Below are 20,652 nucleotides of genomic sequence, written 5' to 3'. Positions count from 1 at the left end.
AGAGACTGTGCTTCACATTGCTTCCAGGCTGCCCATTCTTTATGGGCCTGATCTTACAAAAGACAAAGCATCTTCTTCAAGGTGCTGAGCTCCCTCAGTTGAAGGAAGCAGAGGGTGCTCAATACCTTGTAGGACCAGTTCCTTTGAGAAAACTTAGAGCTATATTCTTATTACATTATTTATTCTCATTCTTACACTAGCCTCCTTTCTGGTGCTGTGGCACTTTGAGGCCCTTGTACACTTCTGGAGTGATGGAAAATGAAACTAAGGCCCCTAGAGTCTAATTAATGATTCATCCTGCAGTGAGGATTATGACATGTTATGCTTCAAATATACATATGGGAAAACATGAACTATGTATTCTCTATCAAGTTGTGGGAGGGGTAGACATGATAGTCCCCACTCACACACACAAATGTTCATTGGAGTATTTTAATAATATTGTATTGAACAATTTAATCAACACAGTATTGTAATCTTATACCATGGTGGATAGCCAGGCAATAAAATTGCATTGCTACTGCTTCAACATAGTTTAATCAATATTAGAAAGAGATGGAATTGTTACAGTGGGTGCTGAGACAAGGACCCTGGACAGGAAGATGGAATGTTTTCATAGGGTGGGGTTATAATCAGCACAGTCAGACTAAGTAGAAGGCAACTCTAGGCTTTGTTGTTGAACTTCTCTTTCTAGACATCTTTTTGAATGCTGTGGAGGCTCCCTAAAATTGCTGTAATTTCCACATAGTGTCTGAGGTCAAATCTGACAATAGAGCAAATAAATGACCCCATTTAATATGAAAGAGAGGAGATTCCTCTGTGATGATAGCACGTTTTCAAAGAGAAAAATAATTTTATTTGAGACACAAAAGATACACCTAGATTAGTGTTCTCTCATATTGCATTGCTGAGCAGCAAACAGAAATATTCCCTTCCCACCCAACCTTGATTTCTCTTAGTCTCTTTTTCCTCCAGAAGGGAAATCAGGTTTGAGTGGATGCAGACATCACTCCTTCAGGAAATGAGAGTCTCACACATCAGATTACCTCAGTCCCATCAATATCCATTCTGTAACCCATTTATATTATGTTGTTTGTTCAAGGGAACTGCTTCAATTGTTTGGATTTGTCAGGGCCCAGACACTTCCATCACCTTCTCTTAGAACTTCCTAGGGAGCTCCTGCTGAACTACTCTTTAAACTGCACTTTTTTTCCCCCAGTTGCAGTGATTGCTGACTCATCGCCCTTGTGTTTAGCTCAGCTATCCCCTCACTATCAATACTGGTTCACTGCCCCCACAATGAATTTTTAAACAAAGAAGTTTAGGAAGATTTAGAATTCTAGAAACACTCTTTAGTATTGGCTATTCATGTCTCTAATTTGTTATTTTCTATTGTATCCCACATTCCAATCATATAATTTGTATCTATTAGCATGATAATACGTTCAAATATTTACACCTATGAATATTTGGAGAGAGCACTGGAGCCTGATGTTTCTTTATGAAATTAGCTAAAACTAATGTACAGCACACGTCCAATACGCTACCATCAAAAAGCTGTAGCTTCATTATTCAATTACGAAGCTTCAATTTTACATTTCTTCCAGCTCTCAAGTGCACTATATTTCATTCATGCCTGCATCCTGCACAGTCCATGCTCAACATTTCTAAAACAAAACTAATTTGGAATTTTCTAAGCATAACAAAAGCATCGGAAAAATTCCTTTAAGTGCAAACCTGCCTTGCAAAGCAACTGTGTAAGTGGCATTGTGGAATTCCATGTTTCATGCATCAAAGATTTCCGGCTTAATTTGCTCAGATTGCAAGTGAAAATAATTGTTTCTAACTGCCAGCCCAGTAAACTCATCCTGACAGTCTGTCTAAGTTCTTTTTTTTCTCATGTGTCATAACTTGGAACAAAGATTCTGCAGGCCAAATTATGCTTTCAAATTAAGCCTGTGCAGCCCCAATGTCTTCAGATTATGCCTTCAGTCAGTTACACCTGTGGAATAACATTAGCCTTCAGTCATGTGGAAGAAGGTAAGAATTCTGCTTGACTTGCAGAGCTTGGATTGATTTTGCATGGCTGGCAGTTCAAAAACTAATCTTTTTTTACTTCAAAAATGAGCCGGAAATCTTTCAGACCTGATAAACTTAGAAACCCACAAAGCCATTTTTGCAGAGTCACTTTCTGGGTTGGAGCCACACAGAGTAAAAACTTTAAAATGATTTCTCATGCTTGGATAATTCACACATGGTGATCTGATTTTTATGAAACCTCCCTGCAGTGTTCACCTTTGTGCTCAGATCAAGCATGAGTCATTTGAGCCCTAAAAGGTAATTTTTTTCTGAACAAAGTTATCAAGAAACTGAAAATAAAGGTGTTAATAATAAGCGTCATCTGTGGGTTAGTGATAGCATCATTGTCACAATGCAACATACACCTTTGGGTGTGTACATAGGCAGAAAGATATTTAAAAACTGGCATTCACATTCATGTTTACACTTTCAAGCTGTGGAGGTTGTTGTTTTTCTCATTTCTCCTTAAAGGCATGCTCCTCTGTGCTGCATACATTTTGAAACATACCACACTCATGTAAGGGCAGAATTAAAATGCTGTGTACATTGGTTTGTTCTGATAGGGTTGACATTTCCCATGTTTAAAGATTAGCATAAAAAATTAATATCAGAAGCAACAGAACAAAGTTCACTATGTGTCCTATTGAGGCCATATTTGTTTAACAGTCAAATTATTCATATAAGAGGCAGAAATTATTTATGTAACCTGGGTGGCCTTGCCATGCATACTTCAGAAATATTGGAAACAGTTGGGCCAAGTAGAGGCCACGTGCCATGCACCTCCCAGCATCAGTTCTATGGCTATAAGGCCTGATTCAAAGCCCATTGATGCCAATGGGAGTCTTCCTATTGACTGTAGTGGGTTGTGGGTCAGGCCCACGAACAGGTGCAGGATCCTCCTCCCTCACTTCCTGTCTGACTGTCCAGGAAATACATAGGTTCAAAAAACTAGGAAAGGAGGAGGTTTACTGTGCAGACTTACAGTTACTAGTCTGTAATCTACCTTTCCGTATCTTTCTCTTCCATTATATCGCCTGCATAGACCCTCCATAATTGGATATAAGCCAGCAGTAGCAATCCATACCAGGAGAAGAGCTGAAGAGAGTATAAACAAAGGGGGACTGTAAGACAACTTTTCCTAGCCTGGCTTCCAATTTACTGTGGACTTGGTGTCAAGAGATCAGTACTGGGTAATGCGCTACAGATCTGAGATGGAATATGGCTGGGGACTGACTGGCTAAGCAGCAGTTCTGCAGAAAAGGACCTGCGGTTTACAGTGGATGAGAATCTGGATATGAGTCAGTAGTGTGCCCTTGTTGCCAAGAAGGCCAAGGCATATTGGGCAGAATTAGTAGGAGCATTGCCAGCAGATTGAGGGAAGTGATTATTCCCCTCTATTCGGCACTGGTGAGGCCACACCTGGAGTATTGTGTCCAGTTTTGGTCCCCCCCCCAACTACAGAAGGAATGTGGACAAATTGGAGAGAGTCCAGTAGAGGGCAACCAAAATTATTAGGGGGCTGGGGCACAAGACTTACGAGGAGAGGCTGAGGGAACTGGGGTTATTTAGTCTGCAGAAGAGAAGAGTGAGGGAGGATTTGATAGAAGCCTTCAACTACCTGAAGAGGGGTTCCAAAGAGGATGGAGCTCAGCTGTTCTCAGTGGTGGCAGATGACAGAACAAGAAGCAATGGTCTCAAGTTGCAGTGGGGGAGGTCTAGGTTGGATATTAGGAAACACTGTTTCACTAGGAGGGTGGTGAAGCAGTGGAAGGGTTACCTAGGGAGGTGGTGGAATCTCCATCCTTAGAGGTTTTTAAGGCCCGGCTTGACAAAGCCCTGGCTGGGATGATTTAGTTGGTATTGGTCCTGCTTTGAGCATGGGATTGGACTGGATGACCTCCTGAGGTCTCTTCCAACCCTAATATTCTATGATTCTGTGATTCTATGATGCTGCCATGTTAGGGAGGCTGTCATAGACATAGGGGAGTGGGATTTAAAGTACTTACTGACCTGAATCCCTGCCTGCAAATAGTGGCTTTGAATGTGATGAATAATCCAGTTGGATGCTCTGTAATGAGATAGGACCAAAGCAGAAATGCTTTCCAAATGCAATAAAAAACCTGCCTAACTTCTGGAAAGAGCTGGTCCTATTCAAGTAATAATCGAGCAACCATCTCGCATCCAATTTATGGGGCAAAATTGTCCATTATGTTTTATAAGGGTCTGGAGAAGAAAACTGGCAGAGAGAGGGATTAATCTGGATAAATACCAGCAGTGGCTTTTAAGAGATATCAGTGAGGCCAAAGAACCCACACTAAATCATAGCTTCGTTATTCATGTGGGTAACAGGGGCAACTGTAATCCAAAGAGTACTTTTAGGGTTCATCTACACTTGCAAGTGGACACCGTTACTTGCCTGTGTACTGCCAGAGTGTGTACCCCTTCCACACTACCCTTTTTTGGTATGCGACGTTATCACTACCATTCCAACGGTGGTATTCCAGAGTCCTGTGCAGAAGACATTCTGGTAACTGCCTTGCTTTGTGTTGCTGGTACTGACTTGGATGTAAATAGCATCAAGTTGCTGGGCTCTGCATGAGGGGGGGAAAGTGCAAGAAGGTCTTACTGAATTCCTTTCTCAGTGGATGTGAGTAATGGTCATGCATGCTTCATTCACATGGAAGTGATATGCATAAATAGCTTCCAAGTGAAATTTGCGGGATTATGAGCACTAGTTGAATCTCATCAGTGAAAGTATTATAAGTGCTCCAAGATGGATGCCCTAAGATTACGGTTTAGAGCTTGGCTGGAAGTTCAAATGGACAAAAAAAGCTTCCACTGTAAAGCATAAACTTTCTTCCTGTAAAAATTTATGGGACTGCAAGGATTTTGCAGTGAGGTTTTCTGAATTCAAACTGCCAGATGAAAGGAGTGAACAAATCTGGGACAGAAGATCAGGAGTGATAGATAAAATAAGCAAAGCAAGAGCTGGGATATTAGAAAACCAGAATAATTTAGGAGACCACATTAAGTTCTGCGACTGTGCTGATATCATCCTGGTAACCCAAACATTTGACTACCCCAATGGTAATTACCAGTTGATAATACCTCAGTACCAGAATCAATAGATGACACTGAAAATGTTTGTCTCCCAGCTGGAATCGTGATACTCTCTGTGAGATGCCCTTTGTGAAAAGTGGAAGTAGGCAACCTGAAGGCTGACAGCACCAAACCAGCCTAAAGGAAGCAGAGAAAGAATTAGGACATTCAAAGTCACCATGAGAAATTTAATCAGTCTGTAAGAGAGTATGAAGCAGAGATCTACCAAGTTGTTTGGAGTAAGAAAATATTCAGAGCAAAGCCCATTATCCCTCTGAAGGAAAGGAATCGGTTCTGCTACTCCCATTTCCATTAGGAAGGCACCTTCCTGCCTCAGTGCTAATGACCCCGTGCTGGCATGGGGAATGTATGGGGCTGAAGCATGTACTGGATGGTGTAGTTGTTCCCTGCTATACCTAGGGCCCAGCAGTCTATGGTATTGAACCACTTAAGGAGAAATTAGATCCTCAAAACAGAAATTGGGGTTGGTTTGGGGCTCTGAGCATCCATTCTGAGCACTGCCATTTGCTAGACAAGGAAGCAGAAGGTGTTAAATGTGTGCCTGCAATTGAACATATATGCTACTGAAGTCCTTTCAGCTCTGTAGGCTTCTGGAATCAGCCATTACATTCCCTCTGCTCGCTGGCTATTTCAACTGATCCCAAGAGCATTGGGCCACAGTAGCAATGGCCTTGCCTTTGCAGCCTTCTTACCTAATGAAATGACCTTCCTGCTCATTAAATATGGACCTGTGTGAGCAAATCCAGGACCTTTCCCTGTACATCATAGTATACATGTCTCTACAACATGAACACCAATGCTGTCAAATGAGAGGCAGTGTTCTACATTAATATTGTCACATACTTCACTAAAATTAAGCCTTTTTACACTTCACCCTGAAAAGTGAACTGCTTGAATTTTGCATACATCTAAGTTTGTCTGCAAAATACCCAAAGAGGACAATTTTATAGCTGTTGTTTTAAAAATTAATGAGCATTGTACTTTAGCAGAATTACAACATCACCACTACCCTCTCACCCCCGCTCCCCCAAGGTCTTTAGAAATATGAGCTGATTTCTTTGCTAGAGTCACATTATAAGTACTGTAAACCAACAAAAGGAAAGAAAATAAGGTTTAAAATGCAATGGTTCTTTCAAACGTCTTTATGATGCCATTATTGTTCCTCATCCTGGAGGAGAATCCAAAAAGTCTGCAGCTTATAGTTCTCTGCAGCTTATTGTTTTCAGAACCTTAAGATATAATAGTCTCATTTTTTTAAAATACAGCCTGCCTTACACTTCCAGTACATTTCTCTTCCTTTGAAATCTTACAAAGTCATTTTTTCATTTTTAAAAAAAAGCATTTCCTGAGAGGCAAACCTTTAAATGACGGACACTCCGCCTCTGAAAGATTGTCAAAAACAGAAGGGCATGTTACTCCACAGTTTATAGTGATGGCTAGCCATGTCTTAGTACTTTTTTTACAGTAGTGTCTAGAGATCCTAACAGAGATTGGAGCTCCATTGTGCACATATAGTAAGAGATGATATTTGCCCTGATGAATTTATAGTTTAAATAGAAAAGGAAAAGTGTTGTTATTCCCATTTTAGAGATGAGGAACTGGGTGACTTTCCAAGGTCACACAGGACATCTGGAATTGAACATATATCTCCTGAATCCCACTCCAATGTCTTAAACACAAGGCAATATTTCCACTCTTTGTAGTTTGCTATGCCCAACGTCAAGGCTTCTTAGGAGTACAAGTCCTACTCATTTCATTTATCTCCTGAGACCTTATCCTGTGGGGCCGATCTAAATGAAGACTGAGTTAATTTTATAATCATAAAGGACTTGCTATCACTTATGTGAGTTTCTTTGGATACAGGTGTCATTTCTACTTCCATACATTTTCCAGTGCTTCTTGCCTTTGAAGACAATTAAGTGGATTTTAGGACCATTCTATTTGTTATTAATACTATAAATTCTATTCCTTTTTTTACTCTCCAATAGCTTTGGCTCTTAGACCGCTTTTCAGCATCCAGGCACCTTTCTTGTTTGTTGTAGATGAAAGAAACAGGTTGACTAGAAGTAGAATAATCAAGTACCCTTGGTTCTTCCTCTTTATAGTTGTGTGGGAGTTCTGTTCACGTTGCTATTCAAAAACCGCTGTTGAATTAAAAATTTAAGATGCCTCAACCCCTGAGTGAAATGAGGGGGATTGCCTGGTTAGATCTAATCTTTTTGGCACACTAATAAAAGTAGATAACTCTCCCAGATAGCTTTCAAAATCATTACATACCAAAATAAAAGCCCTAAAATCAATTGATTTGGATTTCCACCATTTGTCCTTTATATATCCAAGCTGTGCTACAGTGCTCTAAATATGATTGTGTCTCCCACCAGCAGAAAAGAGCAGAATAATTTGATACCTAATACAGGCTCCTGTATTCAAAGATAAATTGTTCATTAAAAAGTGAAGATGCTGATTACTCAGATATTCAAGCTAGCTAAAAATTGAAAGATCAATTAAGGCTACTAGAGCCATAGATTCTTCCTTGGGAAGGAAAGCTTCCTGCTCCATTCCTTTGGGATTAGAGTCAGACCAGGTTTGGGGGTCTTGATGTGGGTATCATACTAGTTGCCTTTTGGGGGCTGGAAAGGAATTTTTCCCTCACTGGCAGATTGACCTTCTCAGCAGCCCATGAACCTGGTGGGTAGATTTAGATTTTAAATTCATTTTGTTGCAACTTGGCATGTGCCAGTAGAGGTAATCATTCATCAGGGTTTCTGGTTCCCCGATAGACCAGAACTGAAAATGGATTAGAGATTAAATGGATCAAAGAAGGCAGAGAATGGGGTTATGGCTCCTGATTTCTAGTACAGGGAAGAGACAACTCCTTTCCCAAATCCCTTAACCCCCAGGTGAGGGAAAGGCAATGGGATCTCAGCAACAATTCAGGGACCAAGTTCACAGAGTTGGGGGTGGGGAGAATGGTACCCCCTCAGCAGGTGGAACAGATTACAAAGGAAGGATGACCTGCACTGGATAAATTATTTCCAGATGTGTTACTTAATAAAGCTGCAACCTACTTAAACTACATTCCTGGTGCATTGTCTTTCTTCCGGTATTGTCTGGGCAATACTACCAGGATCCACAGGAAAAAATTTCACTGGCAATCCTTGCTACACACCTTCAGCAAAGGGTAGCATACACTGTCTTTAGGGACAGTTCCCTGGTGCTTGCTGATATGCAGGTGCTTGGGCCCATTTTCAAGACCCTGAATACACCCAGAAACAGCCTCTCAGATTTCAGAGCGACTCGTAATGATACTGCCCCAGCCCCTTGCACTCAAGAAGTGCTGGAGGCAGCATTATGGCTGCTTCCTGCACATGGGCATTGGAGTTTGAGAAGGGACTTTTCATTCACTCATCTCCATCTCCAACCCACCTATGCTGGAGCAGCCATCGTTTGTTCAAAGTGCTTCTAAGATATTATTTGCCTATGATGACATCTCTTAAAAAAAGAATGTTATGTAGTTATGCTGGTGGGAAGTGGGATTGTTCCTTTTTGTGTTTAGTCTGCTGGTTCACTTTTTGTTCTAAGGATTCTGGGCATACGTTTCTCGGTATCGCTGCTTGGTGTTCCATTGATGACAGCCACTTGTGGGAATGAAAATTTGCCACTATTTAGTAGGGTCTTACTGAATTTATGTTTCTAGGATATATCCCAACATTGCTTTTTGAGGGGGAATATAATAGATTCTATAATCAGGATTCTCCAGTAGCTCTTAGGGAACATTATGCTGATGGAGGTAATGTCTCTTGGTTGATATGTGACACTAAGGTTTTTACCTCTGGGGTTCATTAAAGATCCCATGTACGGCTCAGAGGAGTTAGAGATATTAATCCCTATGTCCGGCTCAAACTCCAGCGTGTGTAATTTCTAGAGTTTGTAGCAAAACTTTTTTCACCAGTTTTCAGGTTTTGGGGCCAACATGATAGTTAACGTTTTAATCATGAGTTCTTGCTCAAAAAGAGCCAAGTTCATATTTATGTCAGAAAATTATTAACATCTCTCTTTTTTTCAATACAGATCTACATTTGGTCCCAATCCTGCAGTCCATACTCAGTCAAAACTTCCATAGCGGTTATTAGTTACTTTGACTAAATAAAGAGAATACGCTTTGTCCCAATATGCATTATGTATGTGCTGTATAGTTTGTTACATGAAAAGTAATAAGCTTTGATTTTTGTGGTGGGTTTTGTTTTGTTTTTTTCGGGGTAGGTAATACTCTGTGTTACCTATGCAGTTTTTCTCTGAAAGCTTCTAACATTGACAAAAAACAGCTTTGGGGAGCAAATCTGTGCTCCATAGAACATGTCTCAGCTTTTACAAAAAGACTGACAGGAAGGCAAATTAAAGTTTTATAATATGAATTTATAATATGTGAGCCAGCTGCTACAGGAACACAGTCATTTCTATATTTTCTGTCATTTTGTTTACTGTGCAGTTCTCTATATATTCTTTATTTTAAATAAGATTTTATATTATGGTAATACCTCCTGCCAGGCAGTTTACTACTGTCAGGGGGAAGAAATCCTATACAACACTTTCTAAAAGGTCTAATGCCCTTCTATTGGAATTTTTTAAAGGAACGCTGAAATTAAATCTATTGGCTAAGATTTTTTATCTAAGAGAAAAAGGAAAGGCTTATTTTGCATCTGTAAACAAATGACACTGCAGACGATGTACCATTAACAACAGCTGCTGGAAGGATAGTCATAAACCAGATACTGTAGTTGTTGGCTTGTAATTATGGCATAAGAGAGGTTGGATGTAAGTGACCTGAAAAAAAAACTGAGGCCCTTGCTAAGTGAGTGACATCAGGGTTTTAGTTTCATGATATGGAACTCTGGAGCTTGCAGTCATGTTGCATAGTGATGTTATCAGATGAATACTAATTCAGGACAGTTTAAGACTTTTCTGTTGCAATACTGTCTCCAATTAACTTAGTGGACAAAATACAGGAGTGTATATTATAGAAATTAGAATGAGAATGTCAGGATTTTTGAAAACAGCGTATGTGCTTTAACACATAAAAGGTCTAAAGCACAGACATCCAGGATTTAACATTCACATTACTTTAGTTCAGCATAATCTTAACACCTCAAGTATGCTTATATGGCCAAGATATAATACTTGGTCTACCTGCAAATCCATCTGTTTATCTGGCCAAGCTTTTTATTGTAATATTACCACCCAGTGTAATAATACCATCATTGTGGCTTTACTGGGATGGATTTTATGAGCTCACATAGTTTTGGAGCAGCTAAATTTAAGAATTAATGGTAATAAATTAATATTTTGGTCACTGGCTACCCCTTGTAATCATAGGTGCTGGAACTAGGGGTGCTGTGGGTGCTGCTGCACACCCTGTCTTGAAGAGGTTTCCACCACACAGGGTTTACAGTTTGGTTCAATGGCTCTCAGCACCCGCTCTATACAAGTTGTTCCAGCACATCTGCTTATAATTGTTTCTCAAGAGATATGGAATGGTCACATTGCTTTCATGATATGCCTTTATCCTGTCTTTTATTTTGAAGTAACGGAATAAAATAGAGTGCTTTTCCAGTGTGCAGTAATTTTATATGCACCAGATTTACAGTATCTTTTTATTGCCTGATGATATTTTCAGGTGTATATTGTGGGCCTAATTCTGCACTCACTGAACTCAGTGGGAATTTTGCCATTAGTTTATATAGAAGTAACTTCAATGCTAATTGTTTTAAACAGGCACTGAGAGCAGTTGTGTACCAATTCAGCAATGTGATTCAATCTGATTTTAGGTCAGAAGCAGTCCTGCAATATAACCTCAAAAATTAACCTCTCTTTCGCTGTCTAGGTTTTTTGTTCCACACACATCACTGTGACAGCTGAAGGCTTCCATGTTTCTCACGTGGCTGTTATGACAGTCAAAATAATTTTTTTCAATGCAGCATTGAAACTTATTTTAAAATAAAGTATATACTTGTATGCATAATTTAAAGCTTGATTCTTATCTCATTTACCTGTGTGTAAAACAAGAATATCTGCACTGAAGTCAGTGGAGTTACAACTAGTAGAAAACAAGTGTGAGATCAGAATTGGTCCTACGGAATATTCAGATAAGGTAAAGCTGCAAAACTGGACTCATTAATATTAAAGTAATTCCTCTAGGGTCTCTTATATCTCACAGATATTTTCATTAAAGAAAGCTAAAGATTTGTCAAAACTTTGAATTCATAATACTAAAGTAGGTATCAGTTTCTTTACTGGACTCTTGAAATAGATGTAGAAATTATTTGGCAGTTTGCAGATTAAGAAATTCAACCGAACCAGGCATATGAGAGAAATATTAAAGATAAAAGTGAACCATGAACAAGCAGCAGAACTGTAGTAGTAATAAATGCAATAAATTAAAGGAATGTAATTTGTTTCAGATGAGGACTCAGGAAAATCAGTGTGATCAAAAACCAAATCAAATCACAAAACACAAAATAGGATGGGTTTAAAAAAACTGAAAAATATAATCAAACTAAAAAATAATCACGTGGTGTATCACTTCCCTTCTTATCTGTACTTTATATATTTCAGTGCTGATTTAGCAAAGTACTTGAGTACCTGCATAATATTAATTCTTGCGGAGCCTCCATGCTTAAGTATTGTTGAATTGGTGTCTTAGCTAGAAACTCTTTGGGAGAGGAACTTGTCTTATTATTAGAGGTATGCTAGATAAATTAATAATAACACTAATATTAAAAAATTCTAAATCCATATCAAGCTAAGTTCTTGTGTTGCTGACATCTGTTGTTTTGGCAGGGTGTTTTGATCTTGATCTGATTAAACCATATTTTAAAATGTAATAAAGATCTATACGGTTTATATTCTACAGTATTGGTGTGGTTTTGATGCCAGGGTATTATACATACTGCATTTAATAGTCTGAATTGTACTGTCTCTAGAATTCCATACTGAAATAAAGCAGTGAAATGATGGATTATAATTTACTTTCAAGGGAGAGTCAAATTTACTTATATGAGCCAAAATGTCAAATTTAATTAAAGGCTACAGTGACGGAGCAGAGCATGTGCTGGATGAGTTCAGAGTACTTTTCAGATGACAAATGACTGACATGCATAAAAACAATAACCAAAATAATTGCTAAGGAAACGTTGCTTAAACCTGACTAAAAAAATCAGGCCATGTATGCCAAGAGCTTCCCATGGCATTACATTCTGTAAGATTTAAATGAAAAATCAAATAAAGCAGGAAGCTTTAATCTGCCCCCTGGAGTTCAGATTTATAGTCAAGATTTGTCTGCATGAGGGGAAAGAACATAAAAATGGCAATTAGGTTTGTTTGTTTGTATTTGCACATTCACTCTGTTCAGTGTAGTGAAATTGCAATGTTCAGAAACCATGTAACCTATTCATTGCAGTGGCTTTGCAATGTTCTGTGGCCAAAGTAAAGATGTAAGAAACTTTGCTCTATTCTATATTTAAATATTTTTCATTAAAACTGTCTATGTTAGTGTATTTCAGAACAGGGTTCAACCTGTTCTGTATAATCCAAATCTCTGTGTCAAATGTGCTATAAAGATGGAGGTGTGATGTTCGGGGTAAAGGTCAAGCTGATAGAATATGACAACCCTCTGAAGGAGAAATGATTGTCCCTAAGTATTCAGCATGAGCTTTTCTTTGCTCCCTGCAGGGCATCTGCACCACGACCACCGCATTTTTACACTTCTTCTTCTTAGCTTCGTTCTGTTGGGTTTTGACAGAAGCGTGGCAGTCGTACATGGCTGTTACTGGAAAAATTAGGACACGACTCATAAGGAAACGCTTTTTGTGCCTTGGATGGGGTAAGCCCATAAAAATCATGTCACCAGAATCATTAGAATTGAATGTTATGCATTTACACAATTGGGGGTGTTGGTATTTATTTCAATAATCCTGACAGGTTGTTGATAGCATAGTTACTAAACAGAAAATCAGGACAAGGAGATTTCCCTTTTTATTGGAAGCACCAATGTAATTTTATTCTCTTGATTTGGCTCAAGATACAGTTGATGAATATGCCAATGTTCTTGTACTTTATTATGTTGTAACATATATGCTTTTAGCGTCATTTTAGTAGCTTTTCTGCAAAATAGTGTAATGCAGACAAAAGCCCCTCACTGAAAATCCACTGAATCTCTGTGTTATTTGTTCATTTTAAGCTATTTCAAACATACTGGTAACTTAGCAACACGAAAATGATGCACACTGGGCTAAAAATCTAGCTCTTCCCTTGTGCTTGGGGAAGAAACAAACGCTGCAACAGAGCAGTGCTTTGTTAAATGATTCATTCCATATCAAATTGATCATTTTAGATGAAAGTCGTTCGCTCTCATCATTTCATACCCTATAGAACAGCGGTATTTAGCTGAGCCTTAATGACAATTGCTGTTTTTTTCCAGGTTTACCAGCATTAGTAGTGGCAATATCAATAGGCTTTACCAAGACGAAAGGATATGGAACATCTCACTAGTAAGTCAGTCTGCAGTGATAAATCATGTTTTTGATTAACAAGGCTGCCATGCCCTATAGAGATTATACTACACAGTATAAGGCCCATTGTGTGTCCCTTCATGTGCAGGACACTGCTGAAAGCCGAATGCCCCATACAAAGAGTGAAAAGAAAATCAGAGTCCAGTATTAAACTCAGTCCTGTGCAGTGCTGAGTACACTCAACTCCGAATGAGCACTGAGGACATGAGCATATCTCAGGAGGCTCTCAGTCCTTTGCAGGATTAAGCCCATTGTTAGTAGCACTGTACTTATCCTGCTAAGATTATTCATGCGGGACTGGTTACTTCAGCTGCATATTTGTTTCCTGCTTCCTGCTGAGCTGCTTGGTACTTTTTAAATGGGAGATTATTGAAATATTGATGGAAATAATCAATTACTAATAAGGAGTAACCTTAAATGCAATGATCTATGGGTGCTTGTATGCCTGACAGCTCCTCTCCAAAACATCCACATGGACAAAACCAGCTTTCCAAACACTTGTGGAACTAAAAAACACGAAAGGACGTGCATATGGACCAAAGGAATCAGGACCTGGATTTCAAAACATGTTTACAAAAACATGTTCATGTTGTTTGACCAATCTGGCATCAGATCTGCTGTGGGGTAGAGTCCTCTACTCTTCAGGTCTTTGGAAGCTGCCACAATTGGCCACTTCATCCCGCAGTCTGCAGACAAAGGCGGGAGATGTTTTCCGCTCAACACAGGGCATCAAGAGCTGAGGAGCTGTCCCACTCTAGAACTCATCAATGATAGGTAGTGCCTCCTCATCCTGTGTAGCTAAAGCAATCCAGTAGGAATTCTGTCCTATCCCTCCTAGATTATGGTTGCTTGTGGGTTCTTTAGCTACCCTGTATTAAGGAATCTAGTAGCGCTGTTTGCCATTCCACAGTTACAAAGGTGCTGGCAGCAGGAACAAGACTTATTGCCAGATACTCCTAGATTGTAGGGTGCCATTTCCAGAAGACCTTTTCCAGACTGAAAGAGCAATGAATGGAAACAGGAAAATTGGTCCTGGTCCCCACATGAAGATACATACTGGTAAGAGGGAGGTCCTAGAACCAGTCTGGGGAAAACGGATTAAGAAGGGGGATTAAGAAACACCACTGAGGGAGGAGCTGGGGAAATAGCATTAGACCAGATCCATGGAACAACTGTATGCCTGGGCTGTTGGGAGTGGCTTGGTTAGAAGTTGAACTCACCTTGATTTCAGGTGAACTTAGATTTCTACCTGAATTTTTCACACAACCCTAGTTATCAGCAACTTGTGTCATTTCTACTGCACATATGAAAAATATTTTATGCAAAACTCCATTATTCCAATGATGTTATTGATGATATTTCAAAAGCAAGGGATTTCTAAATTATGGTTAGCCTAGCACCTTGATCCATTTGCATATAAGCAGCATGTTGAATTACTTTGCAGTTCACATAACTTTATGCATTAATTTAACCCTTAAACAGCCATAGTTGAGATTGTAAAGGGGTTTCCATTATAGAGGGGTTGTTCAGCGTGGGGAGCAGGCCCTGCTTGGAAGGTGTGCCAAATTAGCTGAGAGGTTCATGGGACAGAGGAACATTGAGCAATGGAGCACTTAAGTTTTAGGAACTTTGCCAGCCAGTGGAATCCACAGCCCCAAGTTAGATGCATAGGCTCCTTGTACATGCAGGGGGAGAGACAAGCACCTAAGACTGGGATCCACAAAAGCTAGCATATTGAGCAGGGAGCCACCTAAACTTGCTAATAGGAAATGGTGAGGAGAGAAGTGGGTCCTAAGTTCCATCTCTCAAAGGCACCTCTCTCCACTTGGGATTCTCAGCAGTGAACTCTCTCCTGGAGTAAGGTACTTAACCAATGTCTTGTAAAAATAATAATAATCAATTATGCCAGAAGAAATGGTGGTATTTAATTATTCATATACAGTGTAACAGTGTCAACAGGACACACTGAGGGAGACCTGCCCAGAATACCCATCACCCAGCAGTTAGGGTCCCCTTCTAGGAGGGGGGAAACCCAAGTTAAATCCCTCTCCATATCAGGCAGCATGGGGAATTGAACCTTGGTCTTCCATATCCCAGGTGAGTGCACTAACCACTGAACTAAAAGTTGGGGTGGGGGGTACTACCACTTTCTCCTTCAGTTGTTTTATATGGGTTTGTGTGGGCATAGAGCATACTTACCAGACTGGGCCCCATAGGCGAGACAGATAGGGGAGCAACTAGTTTGAGGATTTGTGAGATGGGGCCTAGACCAAAGTGGGTGCGCACATGCTCACTTCCAGAAATGTAGGTGCCATCAGGACTTTAACAGTGGAAATTTTGGTGCCTAAGGGTTAAGCAGCTACAGGGTTAGGCAGGAGTTTTCAGGATCTCAGTAGCACCTAAATGTTGGACTTAGGCTCCTAAAGTAGCAGTTAGACCAGAGGTTGGCAACCTTTCAGAAGTGGTGTGCTGAGTCTTCATTTATTCACTCTAATTTAAGGTTTCACGTGCCAGTAATACATTTTAACGTTTTTAGAAGGTCTCTTTCTATAAGTCTATAATATATAACTAAACTATTGTTGTATGTAAAGTAAATAAGGTTTTTAAAATGTTTAAGAAGCTTCATTTAAAATTAAATTAAAATGCAGAATCCCCCAGACCGGTGGCCAAGACCCGGGCAGTGTGAGTGCCACTGAAAATCAGCTTGTGTGCCACCTTTGGCACGCGTGCCATAAGTTGCCTACCCCTGAGTTAGACACTTAAATCCTTTTGTCGATCTAGCCCTAATAGTAAATCTGAAAGAGGAAGCAAAACAAAATCAATGAGACTTAAGGGGTCCTAAGTGCCATAAAGAGTCCTGTGGCATCTTATAGACTAACAGAAGTATTGGAGCATAAGCTTTCGTGGGTGAATACCCACTTCGTCAGACACATGCTTATGCTCCAATACTTCTGTTAGTCTATAAGGTGCCACAGGACTCTGTCACTTTTTACCGATCCAGACTAACACGGCTACCCCTCTGATACTAAGTGTCATAGTGACTCTTGAAAATAGGACTTAGACTCCTCAGTCAGTTAAGAGATTTTGAAAATTTTACCCTAAGGCTTAGGGTCTGATCCAAAGCCCACTGAAGTCAATGGAAACATTCCCAAAAAAAGTCTGTTTTTGGATCACACCCTTACAGTGGCCACCTTACAGGTAAAACTGTGATTCCTTGTACAAAACCAAAGTAAATGGGGGGGGGGGCAGTGATCAAGTGCAGGAGGTTGACAGTAATTTGAGAGGGGAGTTCTATTGGAATTCATGTGTACACTGGTCAGAAAATCCAGGGGAAAAAATTCAAAATTTTTAATGAAAACTTTGTATCCAACTTTCAACTATTCTATAAACCAGTAGAAAACCAGCAAAAAATAAATAAATACAAACATATTTTCAATTAAATTAAAAAATAAAGATCCAGGTCCATTAAGAAGTTATCATACAATGGTATCTGAGATATTTTGTCATTGCTTTTTTGGTGGAGGGTAACTGCAGGCAAATATTGACATTTTAGATCAGTGTATCATACTAGCATCCAACACATTAACAGAGGTGGGTCCATATGGCAAAGTTCAGCTCTGTTTTTGGTTACTGTGGGAAACAATTACATTTAATGATTTTTTTTTTTTTGGCCTTTAAAATTTCAGCCATAACAGAACAGTAACATTAAGATGTGTTTGTGTTTATATGGTTTTCAAAAGAAAGGGGGGAAAATGGGGGTAGAGGATAAAGACATCTTTATGTAAGTTTATTTGCATGTGAGATTCAAATAAATGCAGTTACTTGCATATCCTTATATGTATGTGTGATCACACACTCCAACAAACGTGAATTTATATGAATGTGTAATCACTGGGGAGGGAAACAGCTGCATTTGCTTCAGTAAGTGAAGCTCCTGATAGTGTTTATATATCTAAGTTTAGCACTGTAGTGTGTTAAATGTTTAGGACTCAATTCTGCAAGCCCTCCGAATCTGGAAATCTGCATGGAAGCACCATACAGAAAGGCCTTGTGGTATTGGACCTCTAGTAGGATATAGCACACAAGAGATGTACAATTTTCATAAATATAGTATTAGTTTTTTAATATTTTTAATATTTCAGAGACACCAATTGGTCCTTAGTCCTTACATGATGTATAATAACTTTTTTAAAGTGCATATAATCCATAAGACCTTATCCTAGTATTAAATACCAAATTACACCAGTGAAGATTTATAGACAACTATGGTTTTTAATCAAGTTTATTCGATCATGTCATATGCACTTGACCTTAATGAGCATTTAAGTATAAGATAAGTCTGACATTTTAAAAATAAAGTGGTTTTGAGGTCCCTGAGACGAAATAAGTTTCTGAAGAATTTCTTAATAGGTAGAAATTATCTTTTTTGTCATTCACAGTTAGCTCAAAAATGGCTAAATGACATTTTACAAAAATTTACAGAAATATTTAACTGTGGACTCAGAATAAGCCTAAGGAATTTCATTGTAAGTGTAACTTGTTTGAAAAGTTGCAGAGGCATGAAAATGGGGCCTAATAATGAAACTCATTTATCAACTGCGTATAGCACCATTACGTCAACAGAGTAATTTCACACCTTTTTCTATGCTTATACAACTCTCTATGTAGATTGAACCCTATGTCAAGTGAATACATATACTATATATGTTTTAGTCACATCACACCTCCATAGCGTAAAAGATATTATTAATGTGTGGTAGTTCTTTTCCTCTAATGTTCTTTCCAGCTGCTGGCTGTCTCTCGAAGGAGGACTACTCTATGCATTTGTTGGGCCTGCGGCTGCTGTTGTCTTGGTAAACACTTAAATTATTTTTAGTATTTTCATTAGAAATGGTGGAATACTGTCTGAATTACAGAGTGGTTAGTTATGCAGTGGTATTAATTTTACTGCAGACATCCTGAGAACAATGGTCTAAGATTCCCTCAATGTTTTGAATATGCTATTTTTCTGATTGTTTATTTTATTATGTATTTTACATCAACACTATATGTGTCATCATTTCCACAAAGCCACATGAACATCAAGCATAACCAAAGACATTTCTAGATGCACAAATAGCTCATCATATATATTGTTATTAGTGTATATTATTTATACAAGTTTATATATTATATGTGTGTACTCTGTACACCTTCAAAAAAATTCTCTAGGAGCAACAACAGGATTTGGCAAGAGTTTATTACCAGGATGAGGTCAATGGGTGAAATCCTGGCCCCACTGGCAAAACTCCTATTCACTTCAAAGAGGCCAAGATTCACCCAATGCTATTACCATGATAATAGCTAACTGTTATTCTTTTCTGGAGGAGCCAGTTAAAAGGCAGGGGAAATATATTTAAGACTTACATAATTATAAAAATAGGTTATAATTTCTAATTATTTAGGAATTAACTATATTTTATTATATGCAAAGTAGGATGTAAGATGGTATTCTAGAAAAGGGTTATGGTACAACTGAAAAATGATTGTTTTGCAAAAGTTGCCTTGTTCATTTTACTCCTGAGCCACACAAAATAAAACTGTGAAAGCATGATATGCTGGTTGCTAACACAAGAATTTTGTTACAAGCATCACTGAATTCTTATTAGTTGTATCCATGTAACGGTTGCTCTCTTATGGAGAAGTTCAGTGACAGCTTTGGTGGCCTGGTGCAAAGCACTGTGCCACTGTTATTCAGGGATGGCAAGCAGGAAAGATGGAATCAGAGGCAGGTCTTCTGTGGCTATTGTCTTGGAAGAAAAAAAAATCATGATCACCGGAAAACGTAACTTATTATGTATCAAACTTCCACAGCCCTGAAAATGTATCTAGGTATTTGAGAAATCCTATATTTGGATCGAATAATCCGAAGTTCTTCATAGATACATTGGTAATACAACATCTGTCAACATTTGTTTACATTTTCCATGATCAGGATTCATTGATCCTGGACTGTTGACAGGAGGTTCTATATTGGTCAGTTCCAGAGTATTAAAAAGTCTTAGGTCTTGTCTACAACTACCGCTTAAATCGATGTAAGTTACGTCGCTCAGGAGTGTGAAAAAGCCACCCCCAGACTGAGATAAGTTGCATCTACTTAAAGCGGTGTCTTCTGCCTCTCATTGGGGTGGAGTAATTATGCTAATGGGACAGCGGTCTCCCTTTGGCATAGCACATCTTCACCAGATGCACTGTGCAACTGTGCTGATGTACTGAGGTAGTGTAGACTAGCCCTTAGATCAGAATGAGCTTGCTGTAAGATTTTGTTATGCATATTGGAAAGAGCTGGATTTATGAAACCCCTGAATCATGCAGGCTCATTGGGGGTTTGCATGTAAACATACCTGTGCACTCACACATTAGGGTTTGGCATACACTCTTTTGAAAATTTGATCCAGAAAGTCCTTCTTCAGGCTCTGTATACTAATTTCAGGGGCCAAAGCCATTCTTAGATATGGCTCTGGTACCTTACAAAATGACCAAGTGACCTTGTCCTATAGGGTGTACACTTTAAACAGAAAAGGCCAGTATGAATAGGGTAATTCACCTCACCACCAGGAACATGCTAATCACTGATTCTTCTTCCTCCCCTTGTAGCCATAATATATGAGGTAAGGTAAGAATTTAATTTTAGAAGCCCCCATATCACCCACATACATACAACCAGCCCTCACCCCAACATTCCTTCCTCCCTCCCCCCATATACACACACAATGCTGACTGTAAATTTTCTAAACGTTATGAATGTAAATTTGCCTCCTAGTTTTGCTATCTCTTGAAGTGCATTGGCTCTATCCTCAACCCTTTATTGTACATTTATTTGCTATGAAGCTGTTCCACCCAAAGA

At 39.1% G+C, this 20,652-nt stretch overlaps 1 protein-coding gene across 1 annotated transcript in view; it reads left to right on the top strand.

The window, feature by feature from the left end:
* Positions 1–20,652, top strand: part of ADGRB3 (adhesion G protein-coupled receptor B3) — a gene marked incomplete in the record, with an annotated part of 595,656 nt that overhangs the window by 533,754 nt on the left and 41,250 nt on the right. Inside the window, 3 exon segments of the mRNA XM_034766231.1 lie at positions 12,928–13,078; positions 13,676–13,745; positions 18,553–18,619. Of these exon segments, the coding sequence (XP_034622122.1) occupies positions 12,928–13,078; positions 13,676–13,745; positions 18,553–18,619 (288 nt within the window).

The sequence above is a fragment of the Trachemys scripta genome, chromosome 3 (genome assembly GCF_013100865.1).
Source record: "Trachemys scripta elegans isolate TJP31775 chromosome 3, CAS_Tse_1.0, whole genome shotgun sequence".
NCBI classification, from domain to species: Eukaryota; Metazoa; Chordata; order Testudines; family Emydidae; genus Trachemys; species Trachemys scripta.
Note: the sequence above shows the minus strand (reverse complement) of the source record. Positions and strands in the feature narration are given on the sequence as shown.